Here is a 26,174-nt window from a genome sequence, read left to right as displayed (position 1 = left end):
ACTCTTCATCTAGACAAAAATCCGATGCCAAAACATGCTGCTGCACTTCTTTCGCGGAGCTTTACTCCGGAAAAGCTTATTCAGTCACTACACTACAATGTTTGCTTGTTTTGTGCATAGAAATAAAAAGGCGGTAAAGGCGCGAGCTGCGAAAGAAGTAATTTGGGAAAGACCAAGTAGCCAGGTTCTGTGCTACGTCTAACCATACACAACCAAGCTATGGCCCAGCATAAAGGTATTAGTCGCTTGGGCCTTGCTCAAAACGAAAATTCTGTCACGTCTACTCGTATAAACAAACAGCCGCAGTAGACTAGGGCCAGAAATGTTTGGACTGAAGAAGGAACGAGCTTTCTCATAAAAAAGGAACGAATCAACCATGGCCTGTCGTCCATAGCTCTGGGGGCCCATCGAGGCAACCGAAATGTTGTAGCTGTTGCTGCAGCCTGCCATGGATGGAGACGCAGAGAAAAAATAGTTAACCCTCCCTCACCCATGCCATGACTCCCTGCCGTGCTCACGGCGTACGGCCACGCGGCGGCAACTCGCTGCCATGTGGCCACTTGCCCTGTCCTCGCCTCGCTCCTTTACCCCTGCCAGGCCAAGAGGACTCACCTCACCTCACCTCACTTCGGTCCTTTCCATAGGGCAATGACATCAACCCACCCAAAGAAAGCAACCGTGGCTTCGGCCTCGGTTCCATCCCAAAACTAGCAACCATCACCAAATCATGCGCCACGGCATCATCATCAGTCACTCACAGAGTCACACCGCTTGGAACGTGCCACACCAGCGTTGTCACTGTCTAGCGCTACCACCAGCGGCAGCACGAGGCCCGTGTGGCGCTGTTTCGCCACAAGGGAAAACGAAATCATGGACTCCTCGCAGGAAGAGAACAAAATGGAACAACCCAACCACCGGGATCACAAGATACCCACAGGCCACAAGCGTGCGCATTATTTGTTAACATCAAATCGATCATCCGAGACAGAGATGGAACAATCGCAAGATCCCCAGGAGCATTATGCACCCTCCAGAAGAGGAAAAATTCCCAAGAACCTTTCCAATCCCAGCAGCAGCACACGGCAACATCCACACTCCATGGCCTGGTAAAGTACTCTACTAGGCAGTAGCAACTAGCAAGTGTGACTGGGAACACTCAGGCCTTGTTTAGTTGGGGAATTTGGGAGGTGCCAAATTACTGTTACAGCACTGTAGCACACTGTAGCGTTTCGTTTGTATTTGTGAATTATTGTCCAAATATTGACTAATTAGGCTCAAAAGATTCGTCTCGCAAAGTACAACAAAACTGTGCAATTAGTTTTTAATTTCATCTACATTTAGTACTCCATGCATGTACCGCAAGTTTGATGTGATGGGGAATCTTCTTTTTGCATAGTGTTAAAGTTGGGAGTTGGGAGTAACTAAACATGGCCTCAGCTCAGCAGTGGGAGTGTTGACTGCTCAGCTGAGTGATGGAATTTCCCTTTCAGGAAACACCAGTATGGGTGCTGAGCTGCTGACAATTCCAGCACATACCAGGATTGACACAACAATAGACTGATGTACTAGCAAGCAGATGCAGTGATCCATACCTTTCAAACTTCACAGATCCAAGGATTAAAACATTTCAAAACCAGCAGATGAGATGCCCCACGTACACCAGAGGAAACCTCATCAGCAGGTCAACCATGACGCAGACACAGCCACGCAGGCATACATCAGACCACAGCGAAGCCGAAACAAACCATGCCGTCATCAGCAGTGGCCACTGGTCACTGTAGAGATCAGGCAAAGAACTGAACTGGAGCGCACCGAGGCCGGCATTTCCGGCCGCGGTTTCCGCAGGATCGCCGCACAGATCCGGGAGCTTTGCTACTCCCTTGCAAGAACAGAGGAGGAGGATCAATAAGCTCTCCTTACATTGCAAGGTTACAAGATACTACCACACTACTACCAGTAACATTACAACTAGGCAAGAACAGCAACGGTAACAGGGAGGGAACAGCTACTAGTCTAGCACGACACGATTATTAACTCGCTTTTGTTCCAACTACTACTTAGCCGGGAAAACTTAGCATAGATCCAGGGGAAAAAAGGGGTAGAGAGAGACGCATCTCTCTAGGGGCTCAGATCATGCTGCATGTTATAGCAAATCTGCAGCTTCAGCAGCCGCTCTCTTCCTCTCATCGCCTTTGGTGCCTTGGCTGCTAGGTGGGTGGGGGTGGGGAGGTCAGGCGTACACGACGCCGGAGGAGAGGGCCATGAGCAGGATGGCCGCGCGCTCCTCCTCGCCGAGGCGCCTCCTCCGGCGCATCCGCCGCCGCTGCTTGAGCACCACCTCCTTGCCGAACCCCACCGTGCGGAGCTCCACGGTGACCTCGTCCGCCTCCGCTCCCTTTTCCCTCTCCCTCTTGGAGGCGGCGGCGGCGGCGGCCTTCTTCTTCCGCTGCTGCTGCTGCTGCTGCTCGCCGCCGGCGGCCTTGTTGGCGTCGAGGCCCATCGCCTCCCTTCTCTTCTTCCGGTACCGGATCCCGCACGCGTTGCACAGCGACTGCGACGAGAGAGGCACAGATCGGAGCGGATCAGCCCAAAACGCACAGATCGGGGACGGGGAACGGGACCCAGCGCGGCGCTAGGGTTCCCGGAAATGAGATCGGAGGTCGGATCGGGGACTCACCATGGGTCCGCAGGGTCCCCCGCGCCAGAGCGGGGTCTTGGTGGTGTGGCACTCGGTGCAGGCCTTGGGCTCGCCGGCGGCCGGGCGCTCGTCCGGATCCGGAGACCCGCTCCCCTGCTGCGACAGAAGAAAATAACAAAGCAGCCCGATTAGGACCCGAAAACCACCATTCGGAACGCGGATCGAGCGGGGAAACCGCGGATCGGAGCTCACCTTCTCGACCGAGGAGTCCATGTCGGGCGCCAGGATCGGCGGATCTACCACCGCGGAAGTGCTCCCCTCCTCCGTCTCCAGCCTCTCGGGGCCCCGGCGCTCCAGCGCCGCCACTCCCCTGCGCGGATCGGGAGCTCGATCCGTATGGGGGACGATCCCTGCCGCTCGGATCTGGCCGCTGGGGGTGTTGCGGCGGCGGGGGCGCGAGTAGCAGAAGGAGGGGGACTAGGGGTTAGGAGCGGGAGAAGCGTCGAGTGGAGGGAACCGAGGCGGGCGGATGGGTGGGGGATGCGATGGGCGGATAGGGGAGGAGGGGAGAGAAGAAAAAGGGGGAGGCCCAGGTTTTGATCTCAAAATGGAGGAGGGAAGAGGTGGAGGGAAACAGAAAACCATGGAGGGAAAAAATTGGGCCGTATATGTTCGTGCCTCACGCTGCCCGCGCGCTGCGTGTAGGGTTTGCGCGAAACCTCGAGGCTTTTGAACAGATCGGGCCTTGCTTGGCGTACAAATTCAGGCGGTAAACTTTTCATTCTAATTCAGCTTGGAGTTGATGTTCATTTTTCTAAACGAAATGGATGCTCATTTTTCTTTTCATTCTTATGCGTTACAACAATTTCAATTTCTGGAACACCACTTCAGAGATTAAAACCCAATTTTTTTTTTAGAACCACATTAAACATCAAATTTCAGGACGCTGGAGATCAATTCTCTTATCGTTCTACATCTCGTGTTCCAAATCGCTGAGACTCCTCTGCAGTACTTGTGCTGCAGTTGAGTCACTTATGTATTCCTCTGCAGTACTTGTGCTGCAGTTGAGCCCCCTGTGTACTGCAAGTATCTGTTCCAACTCCAAGCAAGCAAGCCGGTAGCCAAACCAAGGGTAGCAGATAGCATACCTGGCCCAGGTACCGGGAGGCGGCGGAGCTCACTACGCACTACTACTCCACTCCAATTTTCAACCCTCCACCACTCCACCCGCCGGCTCACGCGTGCGGCCCAGGAGGCGACGCGACGACCGTTGGCTCCCGCACGCCACACGCGCGCTCACGCGCGGCCGCGCCGCACCAGATCAGGGACCAGACCGACACTAGAACCCAAAAAGAAAAGCAGAGCCGCCCGCCTCGCTGCGCGGCGCCGCGCACCAAACACCACCACCCCGCCGCGCCCGCTGTTTGGTGTTCCGCCTCCGCCAGCCGATCCCGGCGCAGGCCCGGTTGGCGGCAGAGGCGCGCAGGCCCGCGCTGTCCGCCGCGGGAAAACCCTCAATTTCCCCGCCCAAACTGAATTGACTCAAATGCCCCCGCGCGCTTTGACTGGTCAGACCGCGTGATCTGGGCTCGGCCCGACCAAAGCTTCTGGAAATATCCTGCCGTACTGGGCCTCCATTGCAGCACACATTCATTATTTGTAGGCTGCCAGCATGGGCCAAAACTGAAGGACTGAAACGGGCACCACAGGGGCCCAATATCGGCCCGCTGGCACTCAACTGGAGAGAGAGCTCGTATAAACCCTAGACCTATCGGGCTTGGGGAAAACCCCCTTCCTCCCGTCCTGCGTCGCCAATTAGCAACGAGCGGCGCGCGCGATGGCCGGCGCCGGCAGCGATCTCCAGAGCCCGAAGAAGCGCAAGCGCGAGCACGCGGAGGGGAAGATCAAGCCGCGGCCGCAGGTTAAGGGGGGAGGGGACGGAGCGAAGCGGAAGAAGCACCCGGGCGCCGGCGGTTACGCGGCCCATGGCGGCGCAGGCGAGGCTCCGGCGAAGAAGCGGCCGGTTACCCCCAAGGAGAAGCGCCTGGCTGCAAAGGTATCTCTAAGTGCCCATAGAGCTGTTGGAGCACGGGCTTCGATCGAGGCCGTTACCTTTGTATTTGAGCTGAAATTGGATGGGTTGGAACTGTATCAGGAGATGTCGGAGGCGAGGAAGATGAAGAGGAAGCGGCATTACAGCCTTGAGAAGGTACTGTAGTCCTAATTTTTTGTACCGTATATGTTCTAATTTGGGGCTCGCAGCACCTGTTTTCAGGTCAGATTATGATTCTAGCAGTAAACTTTTGGCTGCAAACTGCAACATAAAACTTGCATTGTAATATCGATCGGTTCATTTGTGGAGTAGTGTCTAGAGTTTATGTCCACACTTAAACCTGTATGTAGTTATATGTCCAGGAGTCAGTTTCTGGAGTCAAGTTCTGGTTCCACTACTTACATATTAACGAGGAAGTTCTACGCTTTTAACAATCGTGTGGCAACTATCCAGACCTGAAGATGTTTCCCTATTGAACTTTTGACTGATGTAGTGATGTGTAGTAAACTCTTACGTTTGCCAATCTCAATTCGCTTTTGCTTTGTTTACACCTAAATACTGGCAGGAACTAGCGAAACTATGGGAAAAGATGAGATGCCACGATGTGAGCAAAGAGGAGAGATCCAAGTAAGCATTAGGATCAAAAGTCTTGTATCTTGTGTTTGTTCTCGAACATTGACAGAATTGGCTGCTTTCCAGGCTAGTAAGTCAGGCCATCCGGAAAATGGATGGGAAATACTTGGATATTGCTGGATCCCATGTTACTGCACGTGTTCTGCAAGTAAGTGGCGCGTACGATATTTGTCAATCTGCTGCATATTTTATTATGAGTTGTTTGTGTCCTGGTTTTCATTCAGTTGATCACCGTTTCTTTTGGCAGACATGTGTAAAGTGGTGCTCACAGTCAGAGAGGGATGCTATTTTTGATGATCTACAGCCACATTTGCTCACTCTTTCTCGCAAGAAATATGCTGTTTTCCTTGTAAAGAAGCTTATAGAGCTTGGTAAATTTCGCTTAACTCAGTAAATGTTGCATGATGGTTTGATATAACCCTTAACTTCATTAATGTAACTTCTGTTTGCTTTTGCAGCCACTAAAAAGCAGTTTGCCAGTTTCATCTCTTCTCTTCATGGCCATGTTGCCAAACTTCTTCCTCATACCATAGGGGCTGCAGGTACGTGTATTATGTTGTTGTAGTGAATGGCTTGAAAATCACCGTTTTCTTGTCATATGTGTAGAACAGGCAAAGTAAATGTTTGTATGCCACTTGGATGCACATGTTCCTATGTTCTATTTAAGTACTAAAATAAATCAATATCTTGTATTAATATATGTGCTCTCTTTCAGTCGTTGACTATGCATTTCAGCGAGCAACACCACCTCAGAAAAGACAGTTGTTATTGGAACTGTACTCCACTGAACTTCAGCTATTCAAGGATCTGACTGTGCAAAGTTCCTTCAGGTTGATACAATACATCCTGGAATCCTGGCCATGTATTATTTAAGTTTCCTTCGCTCTTTATTATCTCTGAACACCTTTTCAACAGTGGTAATAAGCTAGCTAAGCATGTCTTTTGCCCTGCGTTAGTATAAATTTTGCAACTTATAGGGGAAATGATTGCAATTGTACTTCTTATGAGAACTATTTTCTCTCTAGATACGACAGTTCCATGGATCCTTTTTTGTGATAAATCCTAGTTCAACTCCTTTTTCAGTTTGTTAGAGACAATTTCCAAGCTTGGATTGCAGAAATCATCTGTCCTGCAGTATATGACTATTGAGATTCAGAAAATCTTGGAGAAAGGTACTGTTGAGTATTCCATAGTACACACGGCTATACTGGAGTACTTTACAATTGCAGATAAGGTAATCGTTGTATGCTGTGTTCTGCGCATGTTTAGGCTAACTGCCCATTTCTAGGAACTTATACTTCAGTTTATCAGATTGTAACTAATACATGTTTTTTGTAGACCTCAGCCATGGACGTGATTCATCAACTTATCCCCCTTCTAACTCAAGGAGCATCGATCATAGATGGAGATGAACCATCAATCGCTACTGAACTACCAAATAAAACAAAAGCTAAGAAGAAAAGGTTGTCAGAGCCGCTTATCGTTCGGATCATGCAGACAAGGGAAGGATTAAAACTAGCAATCAGTTGCCTCAAACATGGCAGTGCAAAGGTACCATAGTTACTAGCTTTTTCTAAACAAGTTCTTATTATGCCTTAAGGCAATCACCTTCTGCACTACTATCCACTGGTATTTTATCTGCTACTGCTTTTATCTTGTAAATTTTGTATGCAAATTGATTTATGCACCACACTGTACTCAGTTCTCCTTTCAGTGTATTTATTTTCTACTGTATGGGTTATCTTCATAAACATGACTAAATTGATGTGGCAATGAATTTCAGGACAGAAAGAAGATTATTAAAAGTTTGAAGGGTCAAATTATGAAGCTTGCTCTGAATGATTTTGGATGCCTTGTGAGTAATGACTGTATTTGTGATTCTCTTTGCTCTCAAGTTGGTAAATATTGTGTTTTACTGTGTAATTTGTAATGCGGTTCTTCCTTTTCTAGAAAAAAATATTCAAGTTCAATTTGTCCTTGCAAATGGTATGGATTTACCCTCATTCCTCTACTAACACATCTCTTTTTCCTCCAGTTCCTTATTAGCATTATTTCCATTGTTGACGACACAAAGCTTGTTTCTAAGGTTGGTTAACTCCTGCATTTTTCTTTCTATGAGAATCTTGTGTCTGTTACAAGCAGTTCAAAATTGGCGGCACTAATAGTTTTCCTTTGGTCTGGTAGATTGTGATTCAAGAGCTGGCAAAGCATTTGAAAGAACTCATTTTTGACAAGGTAATAGCTTTCCCTTTGGCTGAATGGTGGTTTATTTCATGTTTTGAAAACCATGTAAGACAACTAATGGGTCTCATTGCTGGAACAGAATGGGAGACGACCGTTGCTGCAGCTACTTCACCCTCTTTGCTCACGCTATCTGTCTCCAGCTGATCTGGCTTGTCTGAGCTATAATGTGCCTTCTCTTAGTGCAAAGGAGGCAAGTTAGCTACTCTTTTATCTCTTAATATTCTCAACTCTCAAGATAAACACATGCTAAATATTTGCTGTTTCTGGTTCAGGGTGAGGCATCGGAGGGTGCTACTGAAGTTATATCAGAAAATAAAGTGGATGCTATGACTGATAAAGAGCCCGATGATTTGGAAGGCATGCAGATTGTGTCTGAGAGCAAGAAGGATCCATCACGAAGGCGGCATGAATTGTTGATCAAAAGTGACCTTGCTGAGGTGATGCTCATATCTCTTTAAACTACAGTGATATAGGGATATGCAACTGTATTATTCTTTTAAGAAGTACACTAATTCTAGTGACATGGGTCGTAGATCCCTGAACGATCAGTATACTCTGCTCATTAGTCACAGAAACTATAATCCCAGCATGTGCATTCACTAACGCTCCTGATCAATAAGCAACAAGTAAATTCTGTGTAGTCATATGCCCCCTACAGTATTGCCTGTTTATCCTTTTTGTCCGTTTAGGGGGGGGGGGGGTTGTTTAATTGTTTTCTATCCTAAGGAATAATATTGGTTATTACCCCCACTGTTTTGGAAGTTATGTCATGCTGATTATATTTCTGTGTCATGCCATTCTTGTGGTTGCGTTTATCTGTGTGGAATTTCATTTTTGAACCCTAAGGATTGATTTTTAGCTTACTAATTATTTTATTTTTTATAACTATTTGCAGGCTCTTGTCCAATCTTGCATTGAAAATGTTGGAGAATTACTTCGATCAAATTTTGGCAAAGAATTATTATATGAGGTGATCTTCTATGCCATGGATCCATGCAGATGATGAAATCTGCTCTATCGATTGTTTCTAAGCTATTATGTGCTACTCCTTTTGGCTTCATGACCTGCATATTAAGTTTGTCTTTATCATCCTTCCTCTATGATAGTTCTCCACTAAAGAAATGCCTTATCATTGTTTTAATTGTAGGATAACCAATTTTTTATCCTGATAGTTCATTTGCATGCCATCTTAATTTTATGTAGAAGTCAAAATTTTGACCTTGATGTTTAATCTGGCTATTTATTCTTTATCTAATGCAGAGAAAATTGTAGCAACTAATTCGGTCTATTCTCGGGGATTCCTAGTTTTTTAAGTGATGAGTCTACCAGGAACAACTATGTACATCTCCGTATAAAACAACTGATAGTTTTTATTGCCCTTGTTTGGCTTTTGACTATTCAGGACTGTCATCATTGTATAAATTTCATGACTGTTCTGATTTGAATTTCATGGTGCTATTTGCAAACCTGAAGGTTGCTGTTGGTGGAAAAGACAATGTTTTGGAGGGTGTCACCGATAGGATCCACATGTTGCATGATGCAATTGCTTCGGATGCAGCCCAGCCAAAGACGGAAGATATTGAACATGCCTTTGAGAACTTCTTTTCCAGCCGTGTAATCAGAAGAATGATAATCGACTGTCCAGCGTTTGCAGTCACTCTATGGAGAAAGGCTCTTAAAGGGAAGTGCAAGATATGGGCTGAAGGACACAGGTACCATGTTTTACTTGTCGATATGATGCCATGTACTCGTGCTTCCAATACTCATGTGGCTAAATGTTTGTGTCATTATGCCGAACATGTAACCACTTCTCCATTATTGATTGTGATTTGTGAATCATCAACAACTCAACATCTTATTTCACTTGATCTAACGATTTATATTCTGGACGTTTTGGTTATTGCAGTTCTAAGGTGGTTGCAGCGTTCCTGGAATCTCCAAGTTCTGAGGTGAGGAATCTTGCAAAACCTGAGCTGCAACCGCTGATTGATACTGGCATTCTGAAAGTGCCAGATCATAAAGGAGCTGTGGAGAAATGACTTCAGCGCACGGAACTTTTTGCATCAGAAATGACTCACGGGTCTTCACTCTTGTGTAATCGATAAGTTTTGGTCACCTGAGGAAGTTGTGCCGATAAATTGTTGTCATTCGTTAGAGTGTATGCCAGTATTTTGTATCCTATTTATAGGCTAGTAAATCAGATCCAATACTTTGCTGTAAACTCAAACCTTCTGTTTATTTGTATTTTTTTCACTCGACAGGTAGTATATGAATTTATTTTTTATAAGTAAGGTATTTGGTTTTCTGTTACAGTTATACTTAAAGTATTGGGTCAGTGGCGAGATACCGAGATGTGATAGACCCACATGCTTGCTAAACTTAACTGATGGCATATGAGGGAACCTTCGTATCTTTTATGCCACACGAGGGAAGAGCATACTTCCTTTTAAATTATAAATTATAAGTTATTTTGATTTTTTAGATACATTGCAATGTACATAAAATGTATATCATGTATCTATAAAATTAAAATTACCTGCAATTTGAAACGATGGCGTACAAGGAACCTCTCTTTACGATTTTACCTTCATACTTATGGCGGGAAGAGAATAGCTTTTGATGGCACCAAAGGAATTTTCTTTTTCACAAAAGGTTTTTCATCTCAACAACTGAATCCGGATTTGAGATTTTGACATTGTGTTTAGATCCTTTCGTCGTAATAATGCTTTTCATGTATGTTCAGCAATTCTGTTCTAAACAAGTTCGAGGAAAATACAATGTATCCGAATGTAAAATCTGAGCACTTCCTTTTCGAGATGGAAAAGAAGGAAACAAAAGGAGAAAAAAAAAATCTGCGCTTATGCCGAAGCTAAGTTCACCATGCACGTTTGGTTCTATCAGTGCACTCTGCCGCCGCCGTCCTGATCTGGTACACCGGCGACTCGCCTCCGCCTCCGCCTCTGCACCACCTCTGGTTCTGGTCCGCGCGCCCGAGACGCTCCTCGAAGCGCCAGAACTCCGCGTTGCCGAACGGCGGCGGGCGGACGTGCGGGTAGTCGGGGAAGCTGCGCCGGTCGGAGGGGTCGAAGAGCGGGAACGACTGGCGGCGGCGCGCGCACGCCGCGGCGTTGTTGGCCCGCAGACAGCCGTCGATGACCCGGCACTCGTCCCGCATCCGGTTCTGCACCTCCCGCAGCGCCTGTGCCGCCGGGGCGGCGCGAGGCTGCTTGCTCCTGGCCGCCGCACCGGCCGCCGCTGTCGTCTGCTTCTCGGTCGTGGCGCGGAGCCTGCCGCCGGCGGCGGCCGACGACCTGGTGGCGTGGCGGTCGTGGCACGCGGCGCAGAAGCTGGCGCGCCGCTCCGCGTCGTAGGCCCGCCGGCGCGCCTTGTCCGTCAGGCACGCGTGCGCCTGCATGCATGCATGCAACCGTGAGCTACACACGCGGCGCGTCAGATCAATCAATTAATTAATAATTAATTACTCCCCCTCCATGCTTGTAGTAAATGCTGGTGGTATTGACAAGGGCGCGTGCGTGAGCTCGGATTCGAAGCGCCTGCACGCGTACGCCAGCCGGTGGCGTCGCCACGTACTGCCCTGGCGGCACGGGCACTGCGACGGACTCCATTAACGCCCGTCGCCAAGCATGAGCTGTATGGAGATGAATCGAATCCATCCGAATCCAACGCATGCATCCCTCGATCGAAACCAACACCAGGTTGGAAACACGCTGCTAGTATTTTTTTTTTCTCCCAGGAGAATCGGATCGATCGTAACAGACAACAGCAGCTCACTGATGAACTGCTGCTGATGGAGTCATGCATATGCATCTGAGTTTGCTTGATTTTTAAAATGCTACTGGTTGATGGGAAGGCAGGCTCGAGACGGCAGCGGAAAGGCGGGGAGATTCGAAATAAAGCAGGCGAGCGAAAGCATCACGAGGATTGAGAAGGGCACCCGACCCACCCGATGCACGAAGAATTTAGAAATGGAGAAGAATGCAGCATCACCTCGGAGACGATCTTGAACGCGACCTCCGCTTTGGGGTGCCTGTTCTTGTCCGGGTGCAGCTGCAGCGCTGCATGCGTCCAGAAATCACAGAACAAAAACGGATCGTTAGTCAATCATATCCATCTGCGATCGCGTGACGAAGCGAACCTCGATTAGTTTGGTGCCATGGCCGCCGCGTGCCTTACCGAGCTGCCGGTACCGCCGCCGCACGGCGTCCTCCGACGCGGCTTCGCCGATCTGCACGCCAATGCCGCGCGAGGGCGAGCCATTCATTTGTCACCATGAAAGGGAGCGGCATGAATCGGAGGATGGGGAGGGATCGAACGGCGGCGCTACTCACGGCGAGGACGAGGTACCAGTCGACGAAGTGCGGCCTGCTGCCGGCGCCGCGCGGCGAACGGCGGCGGTGCGGGCAGGACGCGAAGGCCGCCGACGCCGCGCACACCTCCCGCGCCGCCTGCGCCTTGGCCGCCGCCGCCGCGGCGGCGTCCGAGCCCCGCTCCCGCCCCGCGCCTATCGCGCCCGCCATTGGTCGATCGCCCGGCTCGCCCGCCGCCGGGGCTCGACCGATCCGCTGCTCCAACCGAAAGCGGCCGCGTCAAAGAACTAGACGACGATCCTCGATGGGCGGACGACGACGATGGCGGCCATGCACGCGGTAGGACTCCCTCCTCGACTCCCAGCAGTGAAGCCTGGTGCCCGGTGGCACGGCCACGGCGCGCTAGTAATAGCGGGCGAGCGCATGCACGTGCGCACGTCACGTACGCGCGCCGTGGGTGGCGGTGACCATGACGCAGCAAGGATCGGGGTTGGGTGGAGTCGGGGGTGGCGACTGGCGATCGTGTGGGTGCGGCCTCGACTCGGGGCAGTTGGGTGACAAGGAGAACATGACAAGCTTCGCGTCTGGGTTTGGGGGGAGATCGGTAGGTTGGGTTGCGGGGATTGCGGGGGCGACGGTTCCGAAATGGAGGAAAAGGCAGCGCAACGGAACGGAGGGAGCCAACCCATTTCGCTCTTCACGGTCATCGAGATCGAGGAAGAAGCAAAGGCAGGCGATGAGGGATGGACCCCACACGTCAGAGACCTTTTTCTCCATCTCGAGCTACTCACCGTACCGTACGTGCGTTTTTTGTTTTGTTTTGTTTTTTTTCTTTTCCCTGTTTCGAGTGAGATTGACTCAAAGCAAAAAGTTGTGACAGGGTTGGAAAAAAAAGAGACGTCACGAGCCCATATGGTACGCGCTGCCAACATGAACATCGTGTCTGCACTGCTATTTGAGTGATCGATCCAGCTTCTGCAGAACGTACGCAGAGCTGCGATGACCGGCCGGGACCGGACTACACTTGTCCTGGTGCTGCGAGCCTGTGAGCGTCCAAGGTTTTAGGTTGCCAGCAAAGCCGAGCAAAAGTCATCGTGCCCTTCTGGTTTCGGCTTTCGCCGATGATGTGGTATCCATCGGCGGTGATGACAGTCCGGATATTAAATCCTGGTTTGGTGGGTGCACAGATCATCAGATTGCAATGGGAGTCTGGGACGAACAAGCTATGCTCTTCATTCACTTGGCGCTCAGATTTTCAACCTGTCCGCGTGGTTCTGTTGGATTTCTTCTTCATTCCCAAACAAAGCAACGTACGTTTTGGATTCGTTTAAGCACCCAATTGTTCGCCGGCTGCATGAACCAGCAGGTGTGAGGCAACTAAAAAATAGCTGACGAATTGGCTCGGCAAGAATTGGAACCAACCAATCGAATCTTAAAATCCCTCTGCTACCAAGCAAAGCAACACAAACACAGAATCCGAGTGAAGTTCATAGCTGCTTTTTCTAAAAAAACACCAAAAAAATCGTACCTGCTCCAAAATCATTTTGGATGCGGCCCACTGCAAATAGGCCCACACATCATGAGTCGCGTTAGATCCTATTTGTCTGAGCTTAAAAGGTTTTTAGCCGGAAAGCTAGCATTTCTGAAAGCTACCTTTTTGTTGCTGATCTTTTGCTATTGACTTTTGTAATAAATTTGTATCTTCTCAGGACACCAAAAATCAGGAAAAGCTCCTCTCAACCAGCTTTCCAACTTTCATTTCGTTTCCTCAGAAACTAGCTTTCTAACTTTCCAAAAGTCAACCTAACAGCTGGACTGTTTTTAGCTTTCCAGCTCCTGGCTGCCACAAGCCGCTGACCCGAGCTGAAACAAACAGGCCTAAATCTTGCCGGCCTACATGACGGGCGGTGGTGGTCTTCCTTCTTCCCTGCCCACGCACAGCCAGTCAAGCAGTCAGCCAGTCCAGCCCAAGCCCTTGTTCTCTTACCTCCAAACTCCCAACTTTGACACTATGCAAAAGAAGATTTCCAATCACATCAAACTTGCGGTACATGCATGGAGTACTAAATGTAGATGAAATCAAAAACTATTTGTACAGTTTTGTTGTACTTTGCGAGACGAATCTTTTGAGCCTAATTAGTCAATATTTGGACAATAATTCACGAATACAAACGAAACGCTACAGTGTTGCTACGGTAATTCGCGAAGTAAACAAGGGCCAAGTGGGCTGCATGCGTTTACGGTTTACTGTGCTAAAATCATATGATGTCGGCCCAGCTACCCACCAGCGGCCATCCTGGCCCCATAGAGCATGGTCCCACAAATCGGTCTGTGTGTGCGTCGGGAGATGTTGGAGGGGAGTTTTTTTTTCGGCTAATCATTGTGCCCGGCCTATTGCTCTCCCTGATTCATGTCGATTTGACCAATAGACAGCCATGTGAGCCACGCTGTCCCCCTCAAAAAAAAAAAGTGAGCCACGCTGTCCTCCCGGACCCACCAGCTGCCCACATGCGACAAGTATTCAGAGCAAGTCGAAGCTGTAGGTTCCAATTACGGATTTGCACGAGGTCGTTTTCAAAAAACGTGCGCATCGGCACTTCAGATTTGGGAGTTGGAAGTTGTTCCGGAGACTTTTTATTTAGGGCATGTTTGTTACCTGGACTAAACTTTAGTTCACCCATTCTAGCCTCTTTTAGTTTCTAAAGTGCCGAATATAGTTTCTAAAGTGCCGAATAGGTAGACTAAAATGTGGACTAAATTCTTTAATCCTCTAATCTAGGGGTATCCAGGGGTAGACTAAAGTGGACTAAAAGCTCTGGAAGATCCCCCTACCCCTCATTTATTGCCCATCCCACCCATCCCGAACCCTTCCTCCACCGCCATCCCCTCGCTCGCTCCCCTCCCCGCTGCTACCGCCGCCGGCCTCCCTCCTGTCCGCCGGCCCCGCCGCCAGCCCACCGACCTCTCTCCCGCCGCCTCCCGCCTGGCACTCCCTCCGTGTTGAGCTCCTGCCGCAGCCCGCGTACCGCCTCCTCCGCGGCCTCCTTCTCCCCCCTCCCGCAGCCGCACCGCCGCCGTCTCCAGCTCCTCCACCCGCCGGATCAGCTCCTCCACCGCAGCCGCAGGTTCCCCTCACCCCGCCTTCGGCGATAGCTCCGGCGACCACGCGGGCGGCCGCGGCGGCGACGAAGGATCCGCGATCGGATCCATGGAGGCATGTATGTCGACGTCGGGGACACACCCAATACAGCACGACCGGTAGGGCACGACAGTACAACACAGGGGTGTTTGACAAGCCAGAATAGATGGTCTTAACATGGGTAAAACGTCTTTGTTCAACTGCATTAATGGACTTTAGTTCATAGAACCAAACAAGGTAGGGACTAAAGTTTAGTCCATGGATTAAAAGAACTAAAGTTTAGTTCATGGATTAAAGGAACCAAACAGGGGCTTAGCACTTTTAATCTAAATATTTAATAATAGTACACGAGGAACTGAATTTTTTTTAAAAAATCTTTTGGTTATGGTATGACCCTTAAGTTGATTGTGCTAAAATTTATGTTAGAAAAACATACTCCCCGTTCTAAGTTATAAGTCATTTCAACTTTTTTGGAGAGTCAAACTATTTTATGTTTGACCAAAATTATAGAGAGGATCACAAAAGTTTATGGCACCTAATAGATATATTATGAAAATATATTTAATGAAGAAACTAATGGTACTTATTTGATATCATGAATATTAGTACTTTATTGTATAAATTTAGTTAAACTTGATATGCTTTGATCCTCCGAGAAAGATAAAATGACTTATAATTTGGAACGGAGGGAATAGTTAACATGATCAAAAAATAGTATTTTGTAAACAAAAAAATAGTTTTAGGTGTATTTATTATTCAGAATAAAATTGGCTAAAATAAAAATTGCTACGGAGCCATTGTTGGCACTTCAAATTTTCTACAGAATTTAAAATACGTCCAGATAAGCAAAAGTTTAGCTCGATATTTAGAACATATTAATAGTTTAACTCGTACAACAAATTCGCTACCCCTTACTTTTTGGTCCGAGTAGTTCACCTGTGTTTAACATTTCAAAAGCTTTGAATGTTGATTGAGGTCAACGAGGCTTTTTGCAAGGAGCCATATGAACTCCAACAAATTTGTTTTGGAAACATAAAAACTATTACATCCAGTCACTGTTGCGTAGATAATTACGACCGGACCACATCGAGCGGCCCATCTCGACTTTTGAAACCTTGCTATCAACACCTTGTCGCATTTCATGAACACGTACTCCCTCCGTCCCGGTATAAGTACATTTTAGGATTTAAAGTGCAAACTTAGTATTGATAGCAAAAGACCATTATTGCTCCTATTGGAAGGTAATAGACATCTTTGGAGATAGCAGTAACCATCGGTACCCTTTGGAACGCAACCATGGGCCCACATATACTGTGCAACGCGTCCAGAAATGAGCTGAGCATTGGTGCGTCCCAGAGTCCAGAGTGTTCCATGCTTCTAGGTAGTGACATCTCTTTTTTATCTCTCTATGTTGGTGTTTTATACCTGATAAGCTATCAAGAGGTATTAGTAGATTGGTTGGTAGGGATCGTTGAACATGAAACTCAAAGGTAAAAGTGAGGACACAAGATACAGATTAATACAGATAAAGTAGCATGATACCACACGTCTGGTTTGTGATGTTGTATATTGCGTCAGTACTTGGGTGTTATTTGGTATTGATGATTTGATCCTCTATTATGGTTCTCTATCTGCCCAATCTAAGGACCCCTGTCCTCCTTTATATACTAAAGGGGGCGCGATTACTAGTCGGTTATAAGAAGAAGTTCTAGTAGGATTACATGGTACAGGTTCTGGTAGGATTACAGAGATCTTAGGAGTCCGTCTTCCTCCTTCCTTACGGATACTGGGGATATATTCCCAACTCTGGACAAGCTGGCGTCCTTAGTACTACTAGTTGTACCTATTGGTGCGTTTATTGTGGGAAATTTTTTGAATTCGATAAGTGCATTTAAAATTTAAAATTGGGACGGAGGGAGTACAAATCACCTCACCCTCAGGAAACCGATCGATTTTTTTTTACCAAAATCATTGCTGACAAAACAAGCCTACCTGGCTCACTTGCAACTTGCAGATTTTACAAATCGGCCCCTTGCAAAATAAAAGTGTGCACTAATCCACTCGCCATTCTCCCTCTTCGTCGGCACTTCTACTTCAACGCCTCTCTCGCGATCGCCCAAATCTTCCCACATCCTCCCCGCCCGCCGCGAATCCCGAGGCGCCCCCGCCCTCTTGGGCTCCTCCGATGCCCGCCGTCGTCGCTGCTGCTGCGGCGTGCGCCGCTTCGGGCGGCGCGCTCCTGCTGTACCTGCTCCTGACCTGCCGGCCGCAGCCGGCGACGGAGGCCGAGAGGGGGAGAGAGGAGAACGAGACGTCGCCGCTGCTGTCTGGGTCCAGGGCCGCCCGGGGGAGGGAGGCGGGGAGTGACAGCGAGGATGAGCCGTGGCCGCACAGGGAGCCCGTGACCTGCTGCGAGGCGGCCGCGGTGGCCGCGCGCACGGCGCGGCGCGCGTGGGAGCTCACTGTCGGGCGATGGGGCCTGCACGGCCTCGCCTTCGGGATCAAGCGCCACATGAAGCGTCAGGTGAGCGAGACTTCTCCATTTGCTCTCGTTCACTCTTCACTCTGTATCTGAGTGTGTCGTGTTCTCTGCTTCTTCTGCGCGTGTTCAGTTTTCCTTCGCTCTGCTTTACTATTGATTGGATCAAAGCATGATTTGATCAACGGATTTCAAAACTGAGTGATCACAAAGCTCAAATAGTGACTGCAATTAACTGCTGCATTTGGTGAAATGGAGTCCTGTTGGCTCCAGTGCAGAAGCTATTGGCCAGTTGCTTTCAGAGTTTCAGTAGAGTGTTTCCATTTATCCACTTGCTGAAAGTGTTTGTGTAAAGGCTGAGCTTCTGACTATTTTACGGTTTGACTTGCATTGACTTGGAAGACAGGTTTGAGTTTTCTTTACTTTTGGGTAATATGGTTTTTATTTGAATTATTGGTCAGTTGCTTGCCTGGATACGGTTACTGCACTAGGATCCTGGCACTTGCGGTGTCCCGGTCATAATGACGTGTTCAGAACTTGAGCTCGAGTTAAGATCGGTCTTGCATATATGGTTAGAAGTTTGATCTACAAGATCTGATTTGTCTGTTATCTGAGTAATATAAGTTCAGAATGGTGATCATAATATTGAAGGCATATAGCAAATGGTGCCATTCTATTTGAGATAAAATGGAAGCACACATGTTGGGGATGCACGATACACTTTCAGTCATTTCCATGACAGATCCATTCACCTTTTAAATGGATCTCGTTATTTGGTTATGGTTGCATGAATATTATCGAATTAGGCGATATTTCCACATTATGATCAACATAGTTAGCCCTATGTCTTTGTGCCATGCCAAGTCGTGTCATAAAGAGTAAACGAACTGTTTATCCATGATCGAAAATCAGCTAAATAAGTTGACTTACATCTGCATTATCTTTTTATTTTTAAAATGAGGCTGTAATACAATGCTTGCTGAAAGTGGATCGACTCTGCATAATATTACCAGTTTGCTTTTGTATTGCTCTCTTGTACATAGTTTACACATAGGCAATGGATGAAAAAAACATGGTAACTTATTTTCTTGACTGTGCCACTTCAGGGTAATTTGCAGCATGAGTATGGTGGAAATGATTGCCGTCAACTTAAAGGCCATCAGGCGCATGCTGAAGTATCTTCACTCCTTGAGTACTTGAAGCTTTGCATGTTCTTCTCAAAGAAATCTTTTTCAGCATTTCTGAAGTTTGGTGGGTACAAACAAGAAGACATTCTGATTCACAAGACTAGGTCGAGGGTGAGTAAGTATCACTGACGTTAACTTGTGCTTAAGGTTATAAATCATAATTAATGTCCACTCACATATGTAGTTAGAAAGTGTCTTATTCTTGGTTCATTGCTCAATGCAGCTCATGCAGCCTTCTTTCGCACTTGTGTGTGACAAAAGGACCAAGTGCTTTCTGCTCTTCATTCGGGGTGCTATCAGTACTAAAGAGCGCCTGACTGCAGCAACTGCTGCTGAAGTACCCTTTCACCATATAATTCTAAGTGAAGGGCAGATCAGCAACGTAGTTTTAGGATATGCACACTGTGGGATGCTTGCTGGAGCTCGTTGGATTGCAAGACTAGCTATTCCCCATCTTCATAACAAAATACAAGAATTTCCTGGGTACCAAATAAAGGTAATTATTACTAATTCTTTGCGTCTGAATGAAATGCATAGATATCCATCCTGCTGCAGTTTATTGTATCTGAATACACATTCCCTTCAATTTGTGTACTCTGCTTATCGTTAAAAGTGCTGATTTTGCAACTGCTAGCTTTGGTGATTGATGCGCGTATGAATAGTTAAGTTATTAGTGTCAAGGCCTTCTTGTTGTCAAGAGGTAGCACTGCTTTATACTTATGCATTTCATATCATCTATGTACTGGCTGAAAAAAATGGAAACTTGCACTTGCATTGGTTAGTTTGTGTGGAAATTTTAAATTGAAGGATGGCCTGCTTAATTTCTACCTATGTTGGTATGCTTTCGGTAGAGATTTATAAAGGTGCTTGATAATGTGGTTAGGGCTTGTACCTCTTAAGCTTTTGAGTTGATCTGGTGCTCTGCTTCAAGCTGCTGCATACGGCTAGCATTAGTGCTGTGCACATACAATAATCTTGTATTTAATAGGTAGTGTGGTTAGAGTCTATAATTATATTAGATCTCACTACCTATTTCTACCCTTTGTACTAGGTCATTGGACATTCAATGGGAGCTGGCATTGGAGCAATTCTGACATATATTCTCCGTGAGCATTATGAGTTCTCATCCTGCAGTTGTTTGGCATTTGCTCCTCGTAAGTGAAATGTACATACTTTCAGTTTTGTTGATTTTTGAACATAGATGTGAAAGTTCTTGCTTTCTGTTTTATTGGTAGTCCAACTCCTAAGCCCTTGTGCTGGCATTTGGAGATATTGTCTGGCATTCAGATGCCCCATTGGTTTTGTGTTTCAAGTTGGCTAGTTGGTCACTTAGTCTCTTTCATTAGTCTCTCAGTTTGAATGGCTGTAAAGTAAGTCACTACACAAGATTCTCATCCATGCTAACTATTTTGCGGAATTTTTTATTCCTGAATTTGCATCAGTTAACCATGATTGTAAAGTAGAGGACATAATAAAGACTTTTGTGTAATGCCATCGCTGAGTGCAGCATTAATAAAACTACATTTGACTGTGAGATGTATGCTATCTGTACTGAGAAGTGACTGAAGCATATTTCCTTCGTAGGAAATGATTTCCAGAATTCTAAAGTACCTTTTGTGTTATTTAGCTGCCTGTATGACATGGGAGCTGGCGGAGTCGGGCAAAGATTTCATCACTTCTCTTGTCAATAGAAATGATGTTGTGCCAGCGTTTTCAAAAGTTTCTACTGAGAGCCTGCGATCTGAGGTACCCTGATGGCAACTCTTTGCAGCAGCTTATACAATGTAACTGGACTTTGGCTGACACAGACTCCTTTAGTAGTCGACGAGTAAAAGTATTAATATACTACATATTACTCCTCACTGAACTTTCTTTTTTCAAGAAATGGCAAGACATACCTTACTTGTGCTCTGATCATCTGATGCCACAATATGTTTTAGCTTTACAATGGACCTCTTATTTCTCACTGAACTTTCCTTTTTCAAGAAATGGCAAGACATATCTTACTTGTGCTCTGATCATCTGATGCCACAATATGTTTTAGCTTTACAATGGACCTCTTATTTCTCTACTGTAGGTAATGGTATCATCAAAGCTGGATGATGTTCAGGACCACTTTCACCACGGTTTATTTGCCAATATAAGTCAGGGTGTCGCCTTCGTCAAGTCCCATATGCTTTCCATCTCTCATTCAACGGGGAAGATTGCAGATCATGGCTCTAATATTTCTGAGGTAAAGTCCCTGAAAATCTCCAGCTTCTACCCACCCATGAACTTTTTATGGCTGCTATCGGTACTGGAACCACCAAGTCGTTAACACACTGACATCTCTATCTTTTTTCTATTTTGAAATAAAGCTGTTTAAGACACGTCTTGAGTCCCGCACAAATATCAGATTAATCACTCAGGGTTTTTAATGTACTAACAGCAGTTGAGATCCGCTGAGTCTTTCTGGTGCGCAGTCCCAATCACTACTACTGCCAGTAGTCCACTAGCAACTGTGGGCCTGCAACTCTTATGTCTAGTATTTAGTAGCTCGTGCATATTGGTTCTAATTATTATCCTTTCATTGACAATGCAAAATTCTCATTTCTGCCAAGTGCATTTCTGCTTATTTCTGAGTTTCATTGGATGCCCCTTTTCACCGAGGCAGCCAAACTAATGTGAATATTAGCTTTAGCTGAACCTACCAACCAATATTTTCAGAAGGAGCTGAGTTTTCTGATCAAATTAGTGATAGTGGTACTTTGCTATAGTTTGAGATGCTATAGAATAAATAAAGGCAGTTATATGTTCTTTTCTCTCATTTGAAACCAGAATTATGATTTTTGAGAAGCTGTTCCTTTTGCCATGCAGCCTTTGCTCAAAGATGCGGCAGATGTCATACAGTCTGCAGCAAATGGACACAGCATCGACTGCAGCGGTCAACAAGTTGTTACTTCTGAAGAAGGGCTGGCACTAGTTAACAAAGAAGATGTTACCTGTGTCAGTTCTGCTGGTTCAGGCTTCACATCACAAGAAGATTCAGATACCAGTGGATCACTGGACACTCAACAGCCATCCTCGCCACCATATGAAGGAAAAGAAGCTCTGAATCAGAATGGCGCTCGAAACGATAAACAGAAAGAACTGATTTCTGCCAGTTGTTCACGCCAATTTTTCCCTCCTGGGAGGATCATCCACATGGTTGCACTGGCCCCGCCGGACTCAAATCCTGGTGAGGGCACCAGCAGCAGTGAGATCATCGAAATTTACGAAACTCCAAGAGATTTGTATGGGAAAATAAGGCTCGCGCCGAATATGATTAAAGAGCATTACATGCCTAGTTATATAAGTACAATGGAATCGTTGTTGGAACAGCTTCAGAAGGACGACGATGACAATAGTGTATGTACTACATCAAATGACCTGTGAATTATTGTACAAAACTCAGTTGTGGTTAATCCAATTCTTTTTCATTGTGCAATTTTTCTTTCTCGCTGACACTCACGTCTCTCTCAATTCGATTGCACGATGAACCTGATTGTTGACACGTTATGCAACCAGTAAATGATTCACCAACAATGTAGTAACAAAATTATTCCCGGGTCAAAGTGGAACACATCTCGTTGACCTCGTGAGAGGGACGCCGTCCGTACGCTTGGCTCGTCCTCCACAAGCTGACACGACCACGCATGCCGCTGCAAATCCTCTCGGCCTCACGCTACAAGAGAGACGAAGAGAGCACCGGCCACCTCCTGCTCCGTGGAATAGCTCCCTCTCGCCGCACGCCATTGCTGCAAGCTCGCACGGGATCGACAATGGCTGGCCCTGGTGCTGCCGCTTGTCTTCGCGGCCTCGTCGTCGTCCTCGCCGTGTCCGTCTCCCTGTGGGGCGCCGCCGCCACAGTCAACGTCAAGGAGACGTGCCAGTTCACGGCGCACCCGGACTGGTGCGACAAGGCGCTGTCCAAGCTGGTGGCGCCGGAGGGCAAGGACGGGGGCGTCACGCCGGCACCGGCGCCGACCTCCACTTGAGATTAACTCGCTATACTTTTGGAGATACAATGTTGTAACTTTGGCATTGTGTCATTTGACATGAAATAAATAGTTCCTGAGCGAACTGATTGATTAACCCTTTGTTGTTCCTGAGGCATGTACATATCTCACTGTATGGAAAAAACTGGATTTATGATATCCTGAAGACAAAGAAAGAGTACAAATAAAAGCTCATCATCTTTGCAACACTCCATGCGTGCTTGCACACAATAAGCAAATTATGAAGGATTCAACTCCGTTGTCTTTTCTTTTAGTCTCAAACGGGCTTCATGACCTTAGATATCAACAAGTGTAGGAGGAAGCTAAGAGAGAGAGAGAGAGAGAGAGAGAGAGAGAGAGAACTGAATAAATTTGGTACTCCTTCAGTCCCTCCGGTGAAAGAAGCTTATGTCCTGTACATGATTTTTTTTAGCGACAGTGCTTTAGCACATTTTTCATTAAGAGAAAGAGAATTACAGCGACGTAACTATGAGAGAACCCTCGTAGCACAAAGTTATAACACCACCGTGGCAAGCAACCCAACACAACATGAGCCAGAGCAGCAAGAAAGGGAAAGGAACCCACCAACCCAGCCTACCCGAAGACGACCTAAACATCTGGACCTGCAAAAGATAGATACATCGTCAACAAGATTGCCTAAAGATACCAACATACAACAGAGGTGGCAAATCATCCACCCAAGCACCACAACCATAGCGGCAAAGCATCCGCCTAAGCATACAGCGGCAAAGCATCCGCCCAAACAGAGAATGGTGGCAAAGCATCCACCCAACAACAATCACAACCCGAGTAGCGAAGCATCTGCCCGGAGTAAGCACCATCGATCTCGATGGAGCGGCAAAGCATCCACCAGACTGCAGCACTCCAAACAACCAAGGCGACGATGGGCAACTCAAACGTGAAGGTAGGCACAGAAGAAGAAACTCCCCGAGATGAGTTGACGACAACCACCGCCGCTGCCAAGATGATAACCGGTGTTCCAAGACAAATGGGGACTGCGATCCCACGAGAGCGGTGGCACGGGTAGCACCTGAGGTAGAGGGGAAGGCACCATGAACCGACAACTAGCTTGAGCTTCCAAAATGACGCCTCCAAGGAGCGATGCAACGCCATAGGCGCCGCCATCAAGGTTTTCACCCAGGAAGCTCACAAGACACATGAGAAGGGAGGGGGCAGTAGATTGACGCTTCCAGGAAGGTAAACGGTGCCCGAGGGCGTCGCCATCATTTGCTCGCAAGCAAGCAATGGCTTTCGCCTTGCCCCCAATCCACATAGCACACCGTCAACACCTTCAAGGGCTGTCGTCACACAATAGCCATATGTAGCCGCAGCCGACGAAGAGCGGACCGACCACGGAGCACATGGAGGCACATATGGCGACCTCCACGAAAGCAGAGGCGGATCCGAGGCTCCACGGCGGGCCTGTCATCATGCGAGGCCCGGCGGCGGTGGCAGCGGAGGGCACAACCCCTACCAGCGGGCACCACGTGGGAGCACCAAGGACGGGCCAGCCCCTGGTAGTCCTTGCTGGTGGAAAGGGGCCCGACCCCTTCACCGACCTGCACGCGACCGTGGAGGGGGCGGCGGGGCCTTGGCGTGCTGAGAGCGCCAGTAGACAACCGATGCAAGCAGGCAGTGGCAAGAAGCTGCAAAAAACAGCTCAGCGCGTAGATCCTGTAGTGGAGATGGCAAATCCGGCCGTGAGAGGAGCGGATCCGACATCTGGCGGCCGGCGTCAACCCGAGTTGGTAGGGAATGCGACCGGGTTTTGCTGTCGAGGTGGGGCGAAAGGAGGGAAGAGAGGGGGGGGAGGAGGGAGGACGTGGTGCAGCCGCCAGGTAGCGGCGGCGGCGGCGACCGACGAGGCTAGATGCGGGGGTGCTAGGGTTGGACGCGGGTGCTCCCCCCCCCCACACACACACACCTCCATATCATGCGTTATGCCTCTCTGTCATGTACATGATTATCATATGATACAAATTTTATTGTGTGCCTTTGACCACGTATGTGATTTTTTTCCAAACTTTTCTCAAATGCGCAAGAGAGCCACCGCGTTTATTTATGATTGGATCCCTTTTCAAACAGTATCCCGTTATACATAGCAACGAAATACTTCTGTCACAAATAAGTGCCGCATATGTCCATGGCTTACAAAACTTGTAGGATATTTCACTTCAACAATGATCATGCAATTTTCAATAGCAATTCTTGCAGAGAGGGTATAAAGATCTGCAGGCTAAAAGCAACATATGGCAAACGGCCAAAATTTTGAATTTGAAACGAACTTATTAGAACCTGTCATCACATGTTCACGACACACGAACGGCTATATGTATCTCTAGTTTAATTAGACCTTCATTTGAAGCCATTGGGCCATACCAAACCTAACAGTTCACCAACAGAGTAAATTTAGCCGGTCAAAGTTGGAACCGTTTGCGTTGACAGCTCGCCGTGTCCTTCGTCCGTACGCTCGGGCTCGCCGTGCAATCCGGGCCGCAAACCTCTTGGCCTCACGTACGCTACAAGAGAACACCTCGAATGGAATGCTCCACGAGACAAGACAAGGATTGTTTCGCTAGCTTTTCCCATCGCTCGCGCGGATCGATCAACAACATGGCCGCCGCTTCCGTTCGTGTCCTCGTCCTCCTCCTCGCCGTCTCGGCCTCCTCCCTCCGGCGCACCGCCGCCACGATCACCGTGGAGGCTGCGTGCCAGCAGCACACGAAGCACCCGGAGTTCTGCGTGAAGGCCCTGTCGTCGGCGAACCCGGAGATGAAGGCGGCGGCCTTGAACGGCGGCCTGCCTGGGATCGCGGAGCTGTCGCTGTCGCTGGCGGCGCAGAGCGGCGCGGAGACGGTGGCGTTCGTGAAGGGCCTGGAGAGCATGCCCGGCGGGATGCCGCCCGAGTGCCTGGAGGAGTGCGTGGGCAAGTTCCAGGCGGCGGTGGCCGAGCTGCAGCGCTCCAAGGCGGCGGTGGAGCAGGGCAAGGACGAGTCCGGCGTCAGCACGTGGCTGTCGGCGGCGAAGACGGACGGCGAGACGTGCATGGATGACTGCCACAGGATAGAGGGCGGCGCCGAGCTGCAGATGGTCGACAAGGTCGCGGACCTCACCAAGATGTGCTCCATCGCCCTCTCCCTCACCGATGCTTCAGTCCATAATCGCACCGCATGAGAAATTGAGAAGACGTGTAGTATGCACGGTGCATTGGCACATGTATTTTATACTGTTGTTGCGTTTCTTGTTCCATGCACAACAGAGATTGACCAATTTATGTCATCGCCAAATGAATTGTACCCTTCCAGCGAATTTTAAAAACATATCTCATTTTGAACAAGGAAACGGTTACCGATGCATTTCAATGTCTATCCAAAAGTGCAGAGAGTTGTAATACTGAAATAACTTTTCAAGTCAAATTTGGCTATACCACACTGAA

General features: G+C 47.9%; 5 protein-coding genes across 6 annotated transcripts; 3 read left to right on the top strand and 2 right to left on the bottom strand.

Moving 5' to 3' along the window:
• Positions 1-1,589: 1,589 nt before the first annotated feature.
• Positions 1,590-3,227, bottom strand: LOC101769049 (GATA transcription factor 16). Of its 2 annotated transcripts, none has more exons than XM_004981120.4 (3): positions 2,891-3,227; positions 2,678-2,791; positions 1,590-2,551 (listed from the first exon to the last, which is right to left on the bottom strand). In XM_004981120.4, exons 1-3 carry the CDS (start codon positions 2,909-2,911, stop codon positions 2,231-2,233), a joined length of 456 nt encoding a protein of 151 aa, XP_004981177.1. In that variant the 5' UTR covers positions 2,912-3,227; the 3' UTR covers positions 1,590-2,230. The 2 variants fall into 2 exon arrangements, with proteins under 2 accessions (XP_004981177.1, XP_004981176.1); XM_004981119.3 differs by having other exon boundaries at positions 2,678-2,794; positions 2,891-3,225.
• A 1,190-nt stretch (positions 3,228-4,417) lies between these two features.
• On the top strand, positions 4,418-9,880 carry LOC101768646 (pumilio homolog 24). Its single transcript, XM_004981118.2, has 17 exons — positions 4,418-4,694; positions 4,794-4,847; positions 5,257-5,318; positions 5,391-5,472; positions 5,572-5,695; positions 5,783-5,866; positions 6,040-6,154; positions 6,408-6,558; positions 6,663-6,875; positions 7,108-7,179; positions 7,360-7,410; positions 7,509-7,559; positions 7,648-7,758; positions 7,841-8,005; positions 8,464-8,538; positions 9,042-9,280; positions 9,475-9,880. The coding sequence occupies exons 1-17, from the start codon at positions 4,476-4,478 to the stop codon at positions 9,605-9,607; spliced, it is 2,001 nt and encodes a 666-aa protein (XP_004981175.1). The 5' UTR covers positions 4,418-4,475; the 3' UTR covers positions 9,608-9,880.
• A 381-nt stretch (positions 9,881-10,261) lies between these two features.
• On the bottom strand, positions 10,262-12,535 carry LOC101768237. The gene is made up of 4 exons (XM_004981117.2): positions 11,918-12,535; positions 11,763-11,814; positions 11,577-11,644; positions 10,262-10,977 (listed from the first exon to the last, which is right to left on the bottom strand). Exons 1-4 carry the CDS (start codon positions 12,104-12,106, stop codon positions 10,444-10,446), a joined length of 843 nt encoding a protein of 280 aa, XP_004981174.2. The 5' UTR covers positions 12,107-12,535; the 3' UTR covers positions 10,262-10,443.
• A 4,567-nt stretch (positions 12,536-17,102) lies between these two features.
• On the top strand, positions 17,103-22,167 carry LOC101767829. The gene is made up of 7 exons (XM_004981116.3): positions 17,103-17,559; positions 18,621-18,812; positions 18,925-19,197; positions 19,753-19,855; positions 20,329-20,447; positions 20,779-20,934; positions 21,558-22,167. Exons 1-7 carry the CDS (start codon positions 17,221-17,223, stop codon positions 22,113-22,115), a joined length of 1,740 nt encoding a protein of 579 aa, XP_004981173.1. The 5' UTR covers positions 17,103-17,220; the 3' UTR covers positions 22,116-22,167.
• Positions 22,168-25,351: 3,184 nt separating this feature from the next.
• LOC101767429 lies at positions 25,352-26,035 on the top strand. Its single transcript, XM_004981115.2, has one exon. It carries the CDS (start codon positions 25,352-25,354, stop codon positions 25,910-25,912), a length of 561 nt encoding a protein of 186 aa, XP_004981172.1. The 3' UTR covers positions 25,913-26,035.
• The last annotated feature ends 139 nt before the right edge of the window (positions 26,036-26,174 follow it).

The sequence above is a fragment of the Setaria italica genome, chromosome IX (genome assembly GCF_000263155.2).
Source record: "Setaria italica strain Yugu1 chromosome IX, Setaria_italica_v2.0, whole genome shotgun sequence".
In the NCBI taxonomy this organism is placed as follows: Eukaryota; Viridiplantae; Streptophyta; class Magnoliopsida; order Poales; family Poaceae; genus Setaria; species Setaria italica.
Note: the sequence above shows the minus strand (reverse complement) of the source record. Positions and strands in the feature narration are given on the sequence as shown.